General features: G+C 45.1%; 1 protein-coding gene across 5 annotated transcripts in view; it reads right to left on the reverse strand.

The window, feature by feature from the left end:
- Positions 1-20,285, reverse strand: part of Cacna1d (calcium channel, voltage-dependent, L type, alpha 1D subunit) — a 506,855-nt gene that overhangs the window by 10,497 nt on the left and 476,073 nt on the right. For 4 of the 5 annotated variants that reach the window (XM_013030746.1, XM_013030744.1, XM_013030745.1 and 1 more), the window contains 5 exons: positions 16,185-16,315; positions 3,365-3,478; positions 2,326-2,693; positions 1,650-1,676; positions 192-341 (listed from right to left, as the gene is read on the reverse strand). In XM_013030746.1, coding sequence (XP_012886200.1) covers positions 192-341; positions 1,650-1,676; positions 2,326-2,693; positions 3,365-3,478; positions 16,185-16,315 — 790 coding nt within the window. The remainder of the gene's footprint in view (positions 1-191; positions 342-1,649; positions 1,677-2,325; positions 2,694-3,364; positions 3,479-16,184; positions 16,316-20,285) is intronic. The other variant, XM_013030748.1, reaches the window with a different exon arrangement.

A 20,285-nucleotide genomic window follows, 5' to 3' on the forward strand; every position in this document is an offset into this window, starting at 1 on the left:
CAAAAAGCTCTTACTGAAGGGTCTCAGAGGCACTTAATAAGGCAGCAGATATGAGAACACAGGCTCCATTCCCTCTGTGGACCCCATTGTCCCTGGCCTGGAGCTTAGGCTCTTGATTTGCTTTTCAGAGGAAATCCTGGCTCCCTGAGCAGACTGAGGAGGGATGGAGGGGAGGCTCTTGAGCTCCTCACCTGCTCCAGGTAGGAGAGCTGTCATCTTCACAGTACTCCTCACTACTGAAATACTCCTGCTCCCCCAAGCAGCGGGGGTCCCTGAAGTAGCCATGGATCTCGGGGTCTTCCCGGCAGATCGTTGGGAGCTGCTCATCTCCTGAGTCAGACCTGTGGTTGGGAGATAGAACTGAGAGACTGTGGGGCAGGGATGGCACACAGCACTCAGCCCTCCAAGGAGCTTCTGCTTCTCCCCACACATCATGAGACTTGTTTAGGCCCCTGGCAATAATGCTGGGGACAGGGTGTCTCTGTAAGTATCCAGAGCAATGCTTGGCCAAGACACTTTTTTCAGAAGCCTTGGAGCCTCAGGCACAAATCAAATTCGGAGAACAGCAAGAAGGACTTGTAGCACTGCACATAGTGGTCAGCAGTCCTGGGAAAAGATCTTGCTCTCCTCCCACCAATCACACTTTGCCCCAGCTCCATCCAAGGTGACCTCAGAATCTGGGACATAGACCTCCTTCCAGCTGACTCCACTTTATCAAAGCTGGCTGGCAAAGGAGCTCTGGAAACCATATCACAGGAGGTACTCATGGAAAGTGTCTCCTGGAAGCCAAAGGCTGTCTTGCTCCAGGGCTGGCACATCATCTCCCTGAAAGAAACTCCTCCTGGACTTGAGCCTCAAGAGAACCAGCAGGCTCAGTGACATCAGCCTTCTTTCCAAAGGAGGAGCCTGCTTCCTTAGTGTACCTCAGGAGCTCCTGACCTTATTAGACGTAATAAAACCAAAAGATTTATTCATCCCTGTTTCAAACAAAAATAATCATCTTTGCCCACAATTTGACCTAGGGTAGAACACATGCAGTGGAACACATTACACACACAGCGGGGGCGGGGAGCTTGGGCCCAGGGAGAAACAAGATGGAGATCTAGGTCATGCTCTTCCTAAGCCCTAAGCTGGTACAAGAATCCTGATCCTTCTAAAGCAGCCTGAGTTGCCCAGCTCCACACACCTGGGGCAGGTCTGGGACATGCCTACCAGCCCTTGGATGGCAAGAGTCTACAAAGATATGGACTGGGTGGGCTCTTTGGTTAGAAAGAAACAATGGTCTCTGGGGCTGGGAAGGTGGCTCAGTGGTAGAGCGCTTGCCTTGCATGCATGAGGCACTGGGTTCGATTCCTCAGCACCACATAAGCAAAAAGAAAAAAGCTGGAAGTGGCGCTGTGGCTCAATTGGTAGAGTGCTAACCTTGAGCTGAAGAGCTGAGGGACAGTGCCCAGGCCCAGAGTTCAGGCCCCATGATCAGACCCCCAAAACAAACAAACAAACAATGGTCTCTGATCCCTGAGGCCACAGTCCTGAAGTATGAAAACCCATCAAGCTATTTGGCTCAAAGAAATTGTTCTATTCCTCAGCAATCAGAGAGGCAAGCTGGTAACCGGACAGAACATTAAAAACAGGCAATCATCACATACCTAATGTAAGTTTCATAATAGCGGGTTCTATCCAGGAAAGGCATAAGATGGGAGGGAGAAGATACAAGTTAAAGATTTTTCAACAGCATTTAAAGTGCAGATAATAGGCTACCTATTTGAGGGGGGCTGGCTAAATATGCTTTTGTAGGACCTGTGTAATACGGACAGTTTATATAAAGGACTGAAAAAATCATCAAAAGAAGAAAATAATTTCATCCTATGTGAATACATAAAAGTTCAAGTTTCATCATCCATGCATACAGCTTTTTAGGGACACACATGAGAATCTGCTCACTTAAATATGGTCTCTACTTACTTTTGTCCTGCAGTGGTAGGGTGGTAGGGAAGAGAGGATGCAAGAGATACTATGTGGTTCTCAAAGCCTAAAATATTTGCTCTCTAGTCCTTTACAAAGAAATTCACTAACTCCTGGCACACAGTATGTAGCACTAACTGGGAAGGGGGGATTCTGTGGTTGTTGTTTTAAGAGACCCTCAATACAGCAGGGTATTGGATGGCAGGTGATCTCAGTGGACTCAAAGGTTCTAGTGCAGATGTCTACAGGGAATCTTTTCCATGTGCCAGAGCACAGGGAGAGAGACTCGCCTTGCTTCCCAGGGCAGATTTGACACAGGCAGACACTATATTACCAGCATAAACACATTTTAAAGGTTACCTTTTAATACTGGACCTTCTTTGAGACTCCCGATCATGCTGATGGGAGGAATGATGCCCATTTTCAGACACATGCTCAAGATTTCCAATGCTGGGCCGTTTTCCATGGGCAGCTTTGGACATATTGGCATTATTGAGATTGGCATTTGTTGAAGTGGGAACTTGCTTTCCTATGGAATTATGGTTATGATGGTTATGACACACCGAATTTCCTGCTGGAGGAAACAGCGGTTTCTCAGTATCACTTGCAGGTGGAATTGAAGGCCTTTGGACATGCAGGGGACGGTGGGTGGTATTGGTCTGCTGAAGGGAATCTCTCCTATCACTATTAACATGATTGACATGGTTTCCAAGCAGGGCACCATTTCTCTGCAAAATAATGGGAGACAACACCAGGTAATTTAACAAGTATTTGATGCAGTCTAGCCATGTTAGGTAATTTTTTTTCTACATGAATAAACAAATTCTAGGTAAGCTCCATACGATCCCTATAATGTCATCTGAATGTCTCAGTGGTCAGGTGAATGTATCATATGGTTAGTTGGTCCCTCTGAAATGAGGAAGGTTACTGATTCTTGAGCTGGGGAGCAAACTGTCTGCTCTTACTCAACTATACTCTTCAGTTGCTGTAAACTGAGGTGATTTATGACCAGTTGGGGTGATGGGCAGCCGCAAGGTGGGGCAGTAGATACACTCTAGGCTTGGGGCTGAGGGTTGACTGGTAGATCAAGGAGCTGGTCCAGAGAAGGAAGAGAGTGTAGGCAGCTTCTAGAAAGACCCAGGATATCCCTCTACACTGGTCAGTATCTATGGCCAAGCTCCTCAGAAGCTAAAAATCAGGAGCAGAGAAGGAGCTGGCCTATCTCAGAAGAGGTGCCGGTGACTGGCAAAGGGAGGAGAGGGCACAGTGTGAAAGCTCTTCTAGACCCTGTGGCTTCTCTGCGTTCTCTAGACTCCTCTATGGGCTGTCACTGCCCCAACTACAGTCCTGTCCCGCTACTTCCAGGTGGCCAGTGTATAGCTAGGCGTGAAATAATTACTTTGAATACATCTTCTTCTTCTCGTTTTGTTTCTTCTGGCTCATCATCTTGCAAATCACAGGATATAGCACGCCGGATTTCTGGCCCAATGTCGTGCAATGTCCTTAATCCCGCCTAGATCAATAAAAATGGCAGAACAGGTTAGATAACATGGGCCTTGGGTCCAGCTCGGGGCTTGGCTTTGCTCCTGCCGAATTCAGCAGGGAATGGAGTAGCCTTGTCCAAAGGCTATCAAGGAACTGACTTACTGAGTGTAACTAAAGGCAGTCTAAGGGATATGGGGTGTGGTCAGGAGATCACAGGCTACCTAGATTCTAGAATGAAAATATTTATGACCTTCAACCCAGTAACTTCCTCTACAAATACTCTTTGTACAGGTATACTGCCTAGTGACTAGAACTGGGCTCTGCCAAAGCCAGAATACACCTTAAGTAAATGATAGCCCACCTGTAGAATTTACCTCCTGAACCCCAAGCATGGCAGGGTGCATAGACTGGCTATTCTAAAGGGAGTTTATAAGGGACTCTTACAGTATTTAGGATGAGACAGTCTAAGAACAGGGGCCAGACAGACAAGTACCAAGTGCTCATCAGGGCTACTGAGGCCACTGAAAAGCCATGGGATGAGTGAGTGACACCACACACACACAGCAGTCACCTGTACACTCTGACCATGAGGAAATGGATCAACAAACACACACACCTGGGCTGCTGTGCAAAGGGAGTAGGCCGACATGGTCATCTTGGTACCTGGCCTGCAGCCTGCATAGGCTGAGTACTTGGCAATAGAGGGGGCATGTTCCTGGAGACCACTCATGTGGAGTATGGCTCAGTGCAAGATGCTCTGGGGGTCTCTCTAGGGCCTTCCTAGAAGTCTTGATTTTTCCCTAGCTCCTTGAACTGGCCCCATCTAACAGGGCCCTTCCATTGTTCACAGCTGTGTTAGGGAAACATTTGTAAGCACTGAGAGGAAGGTAAGCACATGGGGAAGATAGGGTCTCTGACTGAAAAAATTACGTTTGACAATTAGTTTGGGGGGGGGAAACCCCAGCATGTTGAATTAGAAGACTTACAGGATCTGGATGCTGGTAGCTCACAACTATAATCCTGCTACTCAAGAGGCTGAGATCTGAGGCAGGAAAGTCTGTGAGACTCTTATCTCTAATTCACCACTAGAAAATTGGAAGTGGAGCTGTGGCTGAAAGTGGTAGAATGTCAGCCTTGAGCACAAAAATTCAGGGACAGTGCCCAGGTGCAGAGTAAAAGCCCCATGACCAAAAAAAAAAAAAAAAAAGATTTATAGGGGCCCTGCAGCTGCTTTATCTTTCTTCGTAAGATGTGCATCTGAAAGAGGCATGTCATTTCTGGCCTCTGGTCTGTGGTCCTGCATCTCCTCATTCACCATCAGTTACCTATGACTCAGTAGCTGCTAAAAGCCAGCAGAGGAGCTAAGACCCTGGCTGGCAAAGCTCTATCTGCAGCTTAGGCTCTAACCTCAGTGTAGCTTGCAGAGGAGAGCTGCTGAGGTCTGAGCCCTCAGAGGAGGAGACCCCTTCCTTCTCAATACCCAGTAGGGCTGTGATGACCACCAAGTGATGACCACACCTAAGACTTGCATGAGATGGATACCTGGCAGTGGTTCAGGGAAGGGAAGGGAAAGGATAGTAGCTGAAGCCAGCAGGGCTGCCCTGGTGGAGATGCTCAAAACTCGCTTCTGCAGATGCCACTGATGGTGATATTAATTCCTAAAGGAGATACAGGAAGAGTCGCTATAAAAATGGCCTTGTCCACAGAGCACCCAGCCTATGAGATGCTGCTGTTAAAAATGGCACTCCCAGCCATGACCCCTTCTGTGAACACAGAACAGCAGGTCCTTTCGTTTCATGAATTGTAGGGGTAGAGGGACCAGAAGTCAAAGCTTTAGGGTTCCCATCTAGGAGTGCTTGGGGTCTTGTAGGGGAGAGACAGACATGTCCCAGGTCAGGTCCAGAATAATTCTTGGTATGTTCAGAGAAGCTGCTTTCTGCCTTGCTGCCCCTCTGACAACAGACGGAACACACATACATACCCAACACTTGCACCCTCACACATACACTCTCTCCTTCAGAATTCCCAGGGAATCGCCTGGTTCTGAGGCAGATCTATCTGCCACTCTATGGAAATAACACGAAAGCAATGTTATGTTGGCAGAAGCTCTTACACTGGGTCATGTGAAGAAAGGACATACCTAGTAGTATTGGCTAGCCTGAAATCCATTCATTCTGTTGTCTAGGGTACAGTTAGCAAGGGATGATAAGCTAGACCTGTTTTTGGGTCAACTGAGAAGAAACAACGGGTACAATTCTGAGGATCAAACAAGAAGAGACAAGGCTCAAGACATTTGCTGCTATTTCTACAAAAATAAACATGGGTACAATGTTTCCCCCAAGGGAACTGCGAACATTAATGCCTGTTACAAGGTAGGAGGGACAAGAACACTTCTGAGTTTTAACCACAGGCAATCTTACTGTCATTCAACTGATGGGACTAGATCTGATTAAAAGAAATAGAAAACTATTTATTTGGATAATTTTTAACATCATCCTCTGTTGATGGGTTGACATTTCACTGAAATACATATATAATATAATTGAGTAATAAAACAAAAACTGTCTCCAGCACATCTTCATTGATTCACAAGAATAGGATTCAGTCGACAAGAGAGTACAGCAACAGACATGGGACAGAGAAATTGTTTGCAACATAAATCATGGAGAAGGTTGAGAGGTGGCCCAAAGTGCCACTTCCCAGGACAAATAATGACCACATATTTATTAAAGAGACATCAGAAGAGGAGAGAAAACATAACTCTTCCCAAACATGAAAGCAGAGTGTTAGAAGTCATGATTCTAGTTTGCTTATTCCACATAGAACAATGCACATCTGGTAAGAGTCAGGGACTGACTTTACTCTTTCACATGTAACCTGGGGGCAGGGGATGAACACGGGTGTTCCCAACTAGAATTGAAATGAAGCTTAAGCACAGCACCCTGAATTTATTACATATCACAAAACATGGTAATGAAGTTTTTCTAGCACACTTTTCAAGCTAAAAGGTAGCTTAGGCTGCTCCAAAATTCCATAGGCACAAGTTCCAGTTCCCAAAGTATGGACAACTATCGTAAACTCTTGGAAAAGTTATTTTTTCCACAACCCTACAAAGAACAACATTTTTTTGGAAATAAACACTTTACAGTCAATAAAATGATCTCTTCTATCATATTTCATGTCTGTGTCTACCTCTATCAGCAAAATATTATTTTAATTTGAAATGTGGTCATTAGCACTTAAACACAAAACCATATAAAATCATTCCATTAACATCACAGTAGAACTATGGTTTTGAATAAACACAGAATTGCTATAAAATATAAATATTATTGACTTGTTTTAAGATGTCCAATCTTACAAAATATTAAACAGAATCAAGCCTAGTTTCTGGTTGATTTTAAAATGCTAGATGTTATCATAAATTTTTTTTTAAAAAAAGAAATGTTGGCGCTTTGCCTGTAGACTGCTGCTTTAAATTTTAGACACCATTTAATGGGAATTTTATAGATATTTATTCTACTCAATGGTTAAGTTACCAAAAAAGATCTATAAAATCCCTCTAAACATTTCTGAAGAAACAGCATAAAAGTATAATATTTTGACATCAAATGTTAACATTCGTTTACCTTCTTTCCCTTGCCCACATTCAGCATTTAGCTTTTCCTATCTGGCTACTTGTTTTCCTGAACTAGCTCCACCAAACACACCGGCCACCTGCCAGATCGCACAGCATCACAGAACACACACACACACACACACACACACACACACACACACACACACACACACACACACACGCACGTGAAACGTGCCCCAGACCTACACTGTAGCAGTGGAGAAAAGAGAGGCAAGTCTCCAGCCGGGACTGCTTGAGGCCATTCATCTTCAGGATGCAGCTGCCAAGCTTGTAGAGTCTAGCCAGAGAGCCCTGCCCTGACATAGCCTGTTTCCCATCTCAGGCAGGCTTCACTCAGCCAAGGCTGCCTCTGCACATAGTCACCTTGCTAATGACAGGTCTTAGTTAACCCTTGTTTGGCTCTTACTCAATTAGAGGGGATGATTTTAAAATAGCTGTATTAGAAGAGAGAACTGGAGATTAAATTCTTATTAAATAAACTTGCTCATCTACAAGCTGTCCTCCGCCTCCTCTGATACATGGGCACACCCCTTATTTTTGTCACTGTTTTCCTCCAGGGAAAATATCATGGTGTGTGGCCTTTGTGTCCATTGTGAACAGGGTTAGAATCATGGTCACGACGCCCATTATTCATCCTCAGTGATTCCTATTCTCCCTTAAAAGGTCAGCTGTAACAACCATGAGCGATAGCACTTAGCTGTATAAGTCACGTTTGCCACCCTCACTCTGAAAGCTAAAGCAACAACAACAAATGTACTTTTCCTTACAAAGGATTCGAGATCTGTTTCAGTTCTACCTTGGTTTTTTGCTTTTTTATTTTTTTGTGGTGCTGGGATTAAACCCCAGGGCCTTATGCGTGCTTTACTCAAGCAATGGACCTAGCCACACTCCTTGATTCTTGGTTGTTTTTACACCAGAATCGAAAATTCATGCTAGTTTCCAGAAAAGGAAGAGAGCATTATATAAACTGCAGGTTCATCAGAAGCTGCACATAATCACTTCCACGCCGACAGCATCACGTTCCTGTCATGGGAGGCCACATACTGACATTCCGCTAGATGCTGGAGGAAGCATGAGTCAAGATCACACCTGCTTTTTCTGTGATCTCTGCTACCTTACCTGTCCCAAACTCCACCTTTGACTACCACCAAAACAGTCATGGTAGCTACCAGAGAAATGCAGGAAATTCAACTCAATCATATACTCAATCAAGTATTTCCTTCTTTTGACTAGCCCAGTTCTTACATCACTCTATCAGTACGGAATTGACAAATGTTCTCTGTAATTCCTGCAACTAATCCTAGTTTGCACACATCCTTAGTCTCAAGTTGCATACTCTGGAGGAGTGTTTTTAAACACTTTCTCTCAAGTACTAATTCAGGTCATCAGTCATTCAGAGGAGCATAGATTGTAAGATTTAGGTCTTTTTCTGTGGTCCTCAGCCTGAACTTAACATGACACCTGGTGCCCAGGTAGCTGCATGTCTAGCTGGAGGAGGAGAAAAGTTGTTTCAGGTGGGGGCAGTGCCTCTTGAACATGAATGATCATAAAAAGGCTCCAGCCCCCTCTGCAAGAGGGATTTCAGCAGGACCTTCCCCTAGGCAGAGCTTCTCAAGGTGGGGCATCCCAAGATACTTTCTGAAAATCATGAGGTCACTGAGATTTGTATGACACTAAATACCCTCCTTGTGTTGTACATGTTCATTCTCTTACACGTGCACGAAGGTTCCAAAGGCCATATGTTATGAGGATGATATCACCACCCCAATCTTTGTGCATGCATAATCTTGTGTTGAAATTTTTCTTAGTTTTAATTCCCAAGACAATAAATACTGACAGACAGGGGTCAATTTCTTCAGGGCAACAACGCCCTGACTTCAGGTGTTAGACTTCCCACCCCATCCAGTAGTCCTGGGACTCTGCCACTATTCTTCCTGTGGTTTCTCTGAGCTAGCCTTTGGTACTTACTGGGGTTCCCTTACTATGCCTTAGAAAGCTATGTCCTCTCATAATCCCAGATAGCCATCTCTCCCAGGTCTAAGACTTTCCAAGGGAAACAAATTCATCCAGATACTCACCCACCTTGGAACTTATTTGTCAAAGGCCTTCCGGTAGATCTAGCTGAACCATACATAGAATAGCAGAGCTATTGAGGGATATTAGGTACGTGCTAGGTTACTAGGGATACTAAAGTGATATGCTATTACATTTAAGATTTTTGACTATTATATAACTTGCTTTAACTTCTTTTCATTAACTCTATTTTTTTTTAGTTTTTGGAACATAACAATTGTGGCTTTCAGACTGAGATAATATAAAATCCAATACCAATAAGCCTGTAGATTAATTTCTAATTGGATCATACGACAGTACTGGATCCTCCTCGAGAAGACCATACTGCCCAATCTTACCTCACCTCTACTGGATGCTAGACTGCCTTACCTCTGTTACCCAGGAACTTAGAAGTTTAGTACCATTGATTCTGGTGCTGGGGATCAAATTTGCTGTGTCTATAAAGAGTTAAAATAAGGAATCTGACTGATCCCTTATATTTTCCTTTACATTGGAATCTAAACTCTCCCAGTGCTTTAAGAGAAATCACAGAATCTCTGCAGCCTGGGAACTGTCAGCTCTCCCTGTGTGTGGAAGCTGGAGGCAATGCTCATCATTGACAGCGATCTTTCATAAAGTGGCCTTAACTACCAAGCAGTGAATGCAGTTCCTCACAGGTCCAAGATCCTCACGGGTTCCTTTAAAACAAGGTCCTAAGTTCTATCAGAAAGCTGCCATTTTCTGGTTTTTATGTGGAAGGCCTGTAGGGAGAGGCCTGGGCATTCCCATAGTGGGACTGGTAGAAACTTTTGGGCCAAATGTAGATAAGAAAGTTTTTCACACTGGCTCTCACAGGGATGACACTGATGAGAGTAAACATACGCTGTCCTGAATAGTGAGGGGGAGGGGGAGGGAAGGGGGGAAGAGAGAAGAGTATGAGCTTTCCTTTGGGGGATGACCATTCTCAATAGATTCTATCTTTCTTTCCCTTTCCTTATTGTGGTACTGGGGACACGCGAGTTGCTAGGGCAGTAGCTGTGGATATAGTGTCAGTACCAGGTACAGATGAGTTCCCACATCTTCCAAGCACCCGGCTATACTGGAATGTGCTGACCAGCTTTCAATTTGTCCCTATACTCTTCCACAGGACTGTGTGAAACAGCAAATTGCTTTTGGGCCCTCAGACTCTTCCAGGAGAATCCACAAACTGTGTGGTGAGCTCCTAGACTTCCATGAGCAGAGCCCCCGGGGGGGGGGGGGTTGGAGGGGAATTCAGCACCACAGAGAGGCCAGGAGGTCTGTGAACATTTGGGAAGACCAAACCACTATGGCCATGGGACAAATGTCACAGGTGCAAAGATATCTCAAGAGAAGGCTTCAAGGCTGGCAGGGCTCTGCCAGTCTTGCCTAGGATGGGCTTGAAGTAAGCATGTGGCCCACTGTGGCTTCCACTCTCCCCTCTGTCTGGCCTTCAGGGCTTGTGTGGTTGGTCCCAAGATGTCTAGAGGAGCATCAAGTGCAGCCAGGCACAGGGCTGTCCGAAGCCTGTGTTCTCTCCTCCTCGCTTCTCCACCACTTCATTCTCAAGCTTCATGTACACACACACACACACACACACACACACACACACACACACTACCTCTAGTCTGCACATACTCGGGCAAGTGAAAGGGAATCACAAGCCCTTCTTTTCTACACAGTTCAGAGACTTCAGATTTTCAGGTTTTTTCCCCCATGACTTTTACACTAAGGTTTTTCTGGATATTAATTTTTAAAATCCTGTTTGGCCACTTTCGGCCTATTGGACTCAGCATCAGGGGTGCAGACTCCTTAACTCCAGTTTGGAACTGGCTGACAAGTTGAGATTGGACTCCCTTATCAATCAGCATCTTGGGCAAAAATTTGCTGCTCTTAACTATGTGAAAATGCAATCTGTTCAATAACCTGTGCATCTCTATGCATTATTTAAGATTTCTTAAGAAGGGGAGAATTCTCTTTCTCAATAGATAACTACAGTACAGAACAGAAAAAGAAAGATCAAATGAAAACAAGAATTTCTTAAAGTTCTGGTAGTAAACAGGCATATGATATTATTATTGTTGTAGTCTTAATTAATAAGCAATTATACGTTCAAAGTGCTTTACAATCACTTAGCTATTCCTCACAACAGCCCTGTGAGGTAGGTCGACATTATTACCCCCATTTTACAGATGGGGAAACTGAGGCACAGAGAGGTTAAGTGTCTTGCCCAAGGTCACACAGCAAGCAAATGCTGCAGCTGGGGCTAGAACCCAGGTTCCCTGACTCCCAGTGTCCTTGAAACTAGACCACACTGCTTCCAAAGAGGCATCCCCAGACTGGCTCTGAGCCCGAACTAAAGACAAATGATGTTAGATGCGGTTTGGGTGTGGTGGCATTTTCCGTGGGGCACGTTAAGATGGAACCTGAGGTGTTGTCTGGGTTGGTTTTGGCATGCAGGGGTATGTGTTAGTTTCAATGGGTGTGTCTGAGCTTCCTGGCCTGTCCACTTCTCACTGCATTCTGGCCTGGGTCAACTGCAGAGAGCAGGGCCGGCTGGTCATGACGTACTGGCATAGGAAAGGAACTGTCAGCTCAGCGCCAAGGGGCCTGCCAGTCTTTGGGAGCTCGGGCAAACTAGGGATGCGGGACTTGGGAACAGAGTCAGCTGACCACCTTAGGCAGGTCTGCTTCGTCTTTTTATTCCTTTTTTTTTTTAAAAAAAAAAAACTGGCCATCATCAGGAAGTTGTGTTCATTTCATTTCTCACTCTTTCCCTTTCTCTGAGTCTCGGCTTAGAAGGGAAATGTTAAAGCTCGTAAGTCCCCTTTCCTGAAAAGGAGCCACCGTGAGCAGCTTCCGTGACAAGCAGCCATGGCTCTGTGGCCGAGCCACGCCCCGCTTTCACCTTCCGGAGGGGTGCCGTGCTTGCCAGGGGTCTCCCAGGGGCCTTGATTTGCTCTCGCCTGCATTTCTCCTGAAATGCTGTGTCAGTAGAATTAAGCCCACGTGAGAGGTTTGCCCTTTCAAGGCCTTAGCCACACACGCCTTCCGACTAACCAGCTTGGTGCCGTAGCTCAGGCAGAGAATTCTAAAGCATCCGTTCAAGCATCTGAAACAAATGAATCAGCCAGTGAAATCCCATCTCTTAGCATTTGTTCTCCTCTTAGATTGAAAAAGGAAAACAGGTAAAAAGCGCCCTCTCTATGGCTTTAGGTGGAATCATGCTTTTAAAAAAATAAAATTAAAACCAAACGAAACCAAAAACAAATCTCCCTACTTTTCAAACTAATGGGATCCTCTAGAATGAGTCTCTTGGGAAGATCTCATTTCCCATCATCTTGACACTTTGAGCCTTCCTGAGAAAGTCATGTCAGCTACTGGCTGATTACAGCTCTTGGCTGGTGGTAGACCACCCACATCTCCCCATAGCACCCACATCTGTATCTGGAAGCTGGGGCACTGGCTTTAAAACTATTCAACCTAACAACCTAATTCTGTATAGCCAGGAAGAAGTCTTCCCCTTAAACCCAACTTCCAAATAGGTTTAAAAAAATCACTATCCTTCTAGAGCTTTTTTAAAATTAGGATGGAGGGGGGTTCCCATTGGGTGCCAGGGGATCAGAGCTTGAAATTCTAGACTGTTGAAAGAAAGAGAAATGAACAAACTTTTCTCACTGTGAGTGCTTTTATTTTTCATATCATGGGGCACTGGATTCACTAGGGTCTGTAACTTGCACAGATGTCCCCCATCTAGAAGTATAATGGGACATTCCCCACGCATGGCGATCCAGCTGAAAGGGGACTGTAAGTTTCCATGGCTACATGGCTGTGTTCCTTTATTTTTTGCTCCTTATGGAAACTGATAGGTCATTAGGATGAGGCAACAATGGATGAAGAGCAAATGCTGAATTAAACTCAAGGGAATATGGTAGAAGATGAGTGAGAGAAAACCAAAAGGCCTGATACAGCTTCTCTCTGGCTTTTCTCCATAGAGAAGGTTGGTTTTAATGATGGCGATGGTGGATGGGTGGATGGAAAGTGCACACTCATTCAGACCACAGAAGCCAGAGGACACCAGTGCTGAGCTCTTCTCCATATGGAGGCAAGAGTGCCCCGAGCCACTCCCCTCAGCGGAGAAGGCAACACTGCAGTTGGTCTGAACACAGGGAGACTGAACACAGGGCTGTTTAGAGCCCAGAGGGTTCAAACCACAGTGCTTCTGTGTGCTCTTGAGAGCCCTGCTGTGGGGTACACAGCCCAGGGGCCCATTCTGAAAGCAATTCAGACAGACTGCACTCTCCGCAGTCCCGCACGCACATGCCTGTGTCTTCGTTTCTGCTCACACCAAGATGCCATACTTCATTCTCCACTAGCAACCAGCCTGAGAGCCAGGCTGCACCCTGTCATGGGAAGAAGCAAACCATTCCCTGTTCAACAGGCCATAGCTTCCTGTTCTAGTTGTGGTCAGGACGTTTGTTTCATGTCATAATGACATAATATGTCATCAAGGAGGAAGGGAAGCCTCCTCATGTGCTTATTAAAAATGGAGTTAACAAATTGCATTGAAAGCTATTTCTATAGTAGAAGAAGCCCAAAATATGTAATTAGAATTATCCTTCAAGGAGACCGTTTTTTTTTTCTATTTTTGATGCTTGCTTCAAGAATCAAATCCATTTCCAGAATTTTTCTGTCAAGATAATGAACACAACTTAATTTTCTAGGCTGTGCACTCAACATAAATTATAAACCTAGTCTCAACTCCCAATGGAACCATGTGAAAATGTGTTGGCATCACTAGAAATATTTAACTTTTGCTAAGGAAATGAAACTCTTTCAATAAACAACAAAATGAAAGATGTTTAGTACAAAGGAATCCTCAACATTATTTTATCACAAGATACTGGTCTTTAACCAATAACATACTGTATACTGTTAGCACCATCTGAATCTTCAGCCTGAGGTTCGATAAACCCCATACATGAAATGTGGGGGTTACTTAGTCATGGATTGTTTGTGCATGTTTTACAACACCAAAAGACTATCCAGACACCAGAACAAGTATACTGAAGCTGCTGGCTCACTAGGAAGTTTTAGAGGCTCAGAAAAAGTATAAATAACCATGTGTCTAAGTGGTTGCCAAAAATGTCCTCCACAGAAACAGAAGGGTCTCATAACACAGAGCTAAGCTGATTATATCATGGCATAAGCTATAAATGAAAGACACATTCCCCCTCCAGAAAGTCAGGTTCTAACTTTACCAATTAGGCTCCTAAAATAGCAAGCAATTCCCTCTAGAGAGGGGTACCCACAGGACTGATAAACCTGTCCAACCTTTTCTTTTAGGCAGATGGCTACCTGAAGGAAAAGCTTTTAGAAGCATGTGCAACTTTCCCCCTCCTGGTAGCCAGTATGGCCAAGAAAGTATGAACCAGGGACCTGTTCAAATCTGGAGGGCTGTCACATTTTTGAAAAACAGATCAGTAGGAGATAAATGAGCTTCTACTATATCCCTTTGCTCTGAGACAGCAACAAGCCATCTGATTGAGTCTGTGACCTTAGTGAGCTCCCAAAAGGATATATAACCAGAGAAAGATCAAAGATGGTCTCAAATAGGATTTGGTGTCCACCTGTCCCACCAGCATGCTGTTCTCCCCAGCCCTTATGGCTGTTCAGACAGAACAGAGATTTCATTGTGAATCAGCCGATCACTGCCACGCAAGGTCATCTACTAACCTACCATATACACATGCGCCCATATCCCCCATTCACCATTACTCATGTTCGTATTCTTTCTTGCCGTGAGATCACAGACAAGCCTTCACTTCCATAGTTACCATTACTTTGAACATAGAACATTTGTCTCTGGGAAAAACCTCCACATTAAACCTTCTCAACACCTACATGAAGCCACATTTAAGACATATGATAACAGGGACATACAAGTAATTTTAGTGTGAACTTAAACAGAAAAGGAGACATTTCATTATCTTATTCATGATGAACTTAAGACATCCAGATAACAGAGCTGACAGGCTTTGTTTCTGACAGCCTCTGACCTCTGTAGCTCTCCAATCCTGCTCTGAACATCTTTCCCAGTCTCATCTCTCTGCTCTGCCTTCTCCATCACCAGACATGAACCACAATTCCTAGTGCCTCTTCCTGCAAACTGCTATGGAGTCTTCTTTCCCCTCTATATACCTGCTACCTACTCAGAGCTTTGGGTTGACCTACAATTCTATAGCCCTTGGATGTGTGGACCCTGATTGGACTAGAGGCTCCTATAAGTCACATCCATACTGTAGAGGTGTGGAGGATGAAGCAGGAGGGCCCCAGGTTAGAGGAAGGGAAATGGGCCAGAGCCTGGCCTAGATAGGACAGAACATATCTCATATCTCACAGCATATCTCACAGCAAGCCACCGTGGCCATCAGAAGACTGCATACAGAGACAGCCATACCATACTCATGTACACACCACACACACACACACACACACACACACACACACACACACACACACACACACGAACATAGTACACACTAGGAAGTGATGGATGTTACTGAAATGGACCAAAAAACCAGCAAGCAGTGGGGTAAGAAACAAACAGAAACAAAACAAAGCACTTGCGTTCAGATGGAAAGCTGTTCACTGGGCAGCAGAACCCTGAGCCAGGGCTGTGGGAAAGATGGGCCTGCCTACAGAACGTTGCCTTTGGAGAAGATTGGAGGGGACAGGGTGTGAGGGAAGCATTTGTTCCTTCCTGTTATGGCCATGCTAGGGACCCTACACACTGACCGGCTGGTGGCAGGGACAGGCACAATGGAGAAGGCAGAGGGTGGGGGTAGCACTTACCTCGTGGCCCAGAAATGGCTAGTCCACATTTGGGGGAGTATGCAGTATCTCAGTTTAAACAAAATCCTTGTGGTACTGCTCAACCACGAATAGGCAGCTCTCTAGTATTTCAAATAAGCTTGTAACATTGTTAGTGAAAAAAAGAAAACAGAACAAGAGGACAATTCACCTGTAGGGCAATTGTGGTGTTCTTCGCAGGGTACTTTCCCACCAATCCTTGTTCTTTCCGTTTCTTGAATTTCCTAAAGTAGTCCTGTATCAGGAAAGTGGCATAGAACTTCCCCACGGTTACCTCATCATCTAAACGGAGAGACCAGACACAGCTCTCCCGAATCAGCACATTTGGACCAAAAGCCTAAACATATGCTTCTGGCTGGGGCTGGGGTGGGGCAGGACAGTGCGTAGGGCACTGATCTCTTCTTATCCTACAACATGGGGCGTTCAGTCTAGCAAAAAGCAAGGCTTTGCAAAGCAGTTAAGGCTTCAAATTAGTCAGTTACATGGACTGATGTTCAATGTTGCATAAAATATTATATTTAATTATGAGAGTTTAATAGAGTAGTGTATTAGTAACGATATGAAATGTCATATTGGTTATTCACTTAAAATAAAAAATTACAAAACAAAATGGCTTTGCAGGTCAGGTTTTCACCCCCTGTGCATAGAGATTTGCATGTGTAATTACCATAAATATCAAATGCAATTAACCATCCAAATCCCTATGTCTCAAGATAGAAATCTAGAAAGGTGACACATAAGCTCAGAAGGAGAGGAAGTTTCAGAAAAATGACTGCAGATCCAGATTTTTCACACACTGCTCCCCCATCTCTGCCAATAAGTTCCAGAGCCCATTTTTTGGTTTGTAATTCAGAATTGCTGGTTTTCAGCATGGTAGTTGACAGCTCCAACTAGCCCCAAGTTGAGCTGGGCTTGTTTCTGCTCTGTTTGGAAACAACATGGCTCACTGGGGAATCAGAACTCTGCTGACAAGCTTTATGGTGATGCATGAGGCAGAATAGAGGCTCTGGCCATCTTATGGTAAACCACCTAAATGTGCACACATGACCCCAGGCCTCTCAAGAGTGTTGCCATCAGATCTTCAGCATGCTGGGGTCTACTAGATGGACAGCTTAAGGACATCTTGGCAGCCAGCCTTGTGTGGAGCCATGTTGGGGGCTGGAGGCCCCCAAACTTCACTTACAGAGGCTTGAACAGCTGCAGATCCCTGGGCTGTTGGCCAAGCTTCCCTTGCAAGAGTCATGGATTGAGAGCAAGAAGCTCAGCCTGTCTGAATCTGTGTTCTCATTGGTGAATTGAGGATGTCACTTCAAGAGCTGTAAGGATGGCATGAGAGAAGGCATGGAAAGCACCCAACCTGCTACTTGGGTTGTCTTCAGGGCCAAGCACTGCATGACTACAAGCCACCAGGGTTACTATGATGTTTACACTCACAGACGAACCTACTGAAGTAGATCTTAAAGCCTGACAAGCCGGAGGGGGGTGTCAATGGGACCCACTGTATTCACTATTACATCCTGAGTGGGCTCTATTTAGTGTCCACAGGAGAGGCATTGCCGATTTATCTTTCCCACCTGGAGACTACGGGGCCACTTTGGATGGCCTCTCCATCCCTCACTATCAGAAACTGCTCAGTGTTGCTTAGTGAGGAGGCTGTCTTGGGGTGGTCTATTCTTGAAAAATATTAAGTGCCTTCTACACATACTAAACCAAACCAGAAACATCTTGGAGTAAACCTATGTTACATGTAAAAACGTGAGCTTTAATCTGACTCGGGCTTGCCTAAACTGTCTAATGATGCAGTGTGGCTAGGCAAGAGGAAAAGCAGAACTACTGAGGTTGGGACGGCATACTCCTTGCACTGCTCTTCAGCCTCTGCCCATCTGGATTCAGATGGTTAGTTACTGAATCGGAGGAATTCTGTATGTGAAGTTATATGATTCACCAAAGTCATCTGGGCTATGAGCTGAACCTGAAGCAGTATGCTCAGGATCTTCCCCTCAGCCACACCACCTTCTCACAGACATCCTAGCTCCAGCCACACGGGCCACCTGCATCTTTGGAGTGCCTTCCTCATATTACAAGCCTAGCCTTCTCCTGGACTGGCCACAGTTAGTAAGCCAGTTGCCTGATGAGTGTTTACAGGGAACCCACAGAGATGCTCTACCTGGCATGCCACAGGTGTCCTCTGTACTCCAAGCCCTCAAGTCTTCTCTGTGAGCCCTTCGAAAGCACTGGTTCTACCAGAAGCATATCTCACCCCTTATGCCATACCAGGATGCTGCTGGAAAATGCAGGCCTAACCCTCAGCAACCTTCTGCTGTAGAGCAGAGTTAGGGCAGAACTCAAGGGCCACCTGTGTGCCTCCGCTGAAATGTTGAGGTAGTGAGACAATGTGCCTAAAAAAGATTTCTCAGTAACAAGTTCTGGCAAAATAGAAAAGGAAAGAAGAGAAGGAATAACTGTGGTAAGGCCATCTGGGCACAGGGCTTGGGAGATGGGGTTAGCTAAGTGGCGCCTTCAGGGCCAAGGTGTCAAAGATTCAAACGAAGGCCTAAAAGCAGGAGAGCCTTTGAAGAGGTGAGGAAGCTTCTACATAGAAAGAAGGAGGATCCACGCAGTGGCAGTAGAGATGGAAGAGTTCAGGTGAGAACCTGGGCCCATATTTTAAGCTGTGATGGCTTGGCACTGATGACCAGAGAGTGATCAGGATGTCTCTGAAGTCAGAGCCCACCAAGGGTAGAAAAGAAAGCTTCCAATCCACACTCCATATTTCATTCCTGAGTGACCTGTTTACCAGGTTCATAATGACCAGTGATGCCCCACATCATATTCCTACCAGTAAGGCCTCTAAGACACGCCTCCTATCCTTATCTGTCACCAGATCACAGGGGTCTCCATAAGTACCTCAGACCTGCCAGTTCATTCTTCTGCTCTCTGGCAAGTCACAGTGTTGGGACACTGATGCCCTCACTCTCTGGAGATACCTATGTATGTGCCCCAGTGGGTAAACAGGTGCACAATGTAATCTTTTCCTAAGTATGTCATGATATTGGGAAGGTTGGGGACTACTGGTCTACCTGAGGACAAAAGATGAAACACAAAGACACCAATGGTGAAAGTAGATACCAAACTCCTAGCTCAAATTGCCCACTGAAACCTGAATGCCACTGTCTTCTAGTGGCAACAGTACTTACATGAGATTCAACCTGGATGGGTGCTATACTAGGCACAGGAACAAAAGCTTCATAGAAAGTCTGGAGCATTCTGTCTCCTCTATATTCATTTAGCGATATAAAGAAAAAGCCAGGCCAAACTACTGGACTGAAAAAGGGAAAGGATATTTAATCTTTATGAGAAGTTTAGTAGAGCCAACAGTTGGTCAGCTCTTCAAAGGGATAGAGTTTGGATGATGAGCCAAGTTCTTGACTTTTTTCCTCCCAGAAGATGAAAAGAAATGAAGTTTCACAAGAATGCAAACAACACTCTCTAAAAGTGCATCTCGTGAGGATGAGCATTAGTGTGGAGGTAGACCAGTCATAAGGAAGGTGACAGTTCAAAAGAGACATAAGGTTGAGTGAGAGCAGTGCAGGGGAACGTGGGCTCCCAAGGAAGGTTTACAAAGACAGGCAGAGCCCACAATTCTGAAGCATGCATCTGTATTTCAAGAAACATTGTAGGGGAATTCATTTGGCAAGAGATAACTCTGATTCCATGCCACCACCCTAAAACAGAATTGCTTCAGAATATTCTGAAAGACTGAGTGTTGAAAGGAATGGAGGCTGCAGAAAAAGCTTAAGCACATTGTTACAACAATTTTAAAAAGCAAGTTATCTAAGCCATGCGAGCACTTGGATGTGCAGCTGAAAGGAAAAGAACAAAAATCAAAGAGGAGTTTTAAATGTGCAGCATCAGTTCTCCTGTGGGGTGTCTGGGTTCTCTAGGTGGGACTTTTATTTCCTTTTGTCATTTCTTTCTGGGCCATTGTCCCCAGCTTTGAGCTGGTGCTGGCCATTCCAGATATGGGTGGCTCCCTTCAGTGACAAAAGCCCATATTCTGCTTTTTGCTTTATCCGAGGAGCACAGCTGGCCAACATACTGTTTTCTCTGTCCTCCAAGAACCATGGCTCATCACCTTCTCAGGGGGAGATGCCTTGTAACCATGTTGGCCCAGGTTCTGGAGTCAGCTCCTAGAACTGAGCCAGACTAGCCTCAAAAGCCACAAAGACACTTTAAGAGTATCGCTGGTTAT

Source organism: Dipodomys ordii, unplaced genomic scaffold, assembly GCF_000151885.1.
Source record: "Dipodomys ordii isolate 6190 unplaced genomic scaffold, Dord_2.0 Scaffold132, whole genome shotgun sequence".
NCBI lineage: Eukaryota > Metazoa > Chordata > Mammalia > Rodentia > Heteromyidae > Dipodomys > Dipodomys ordii.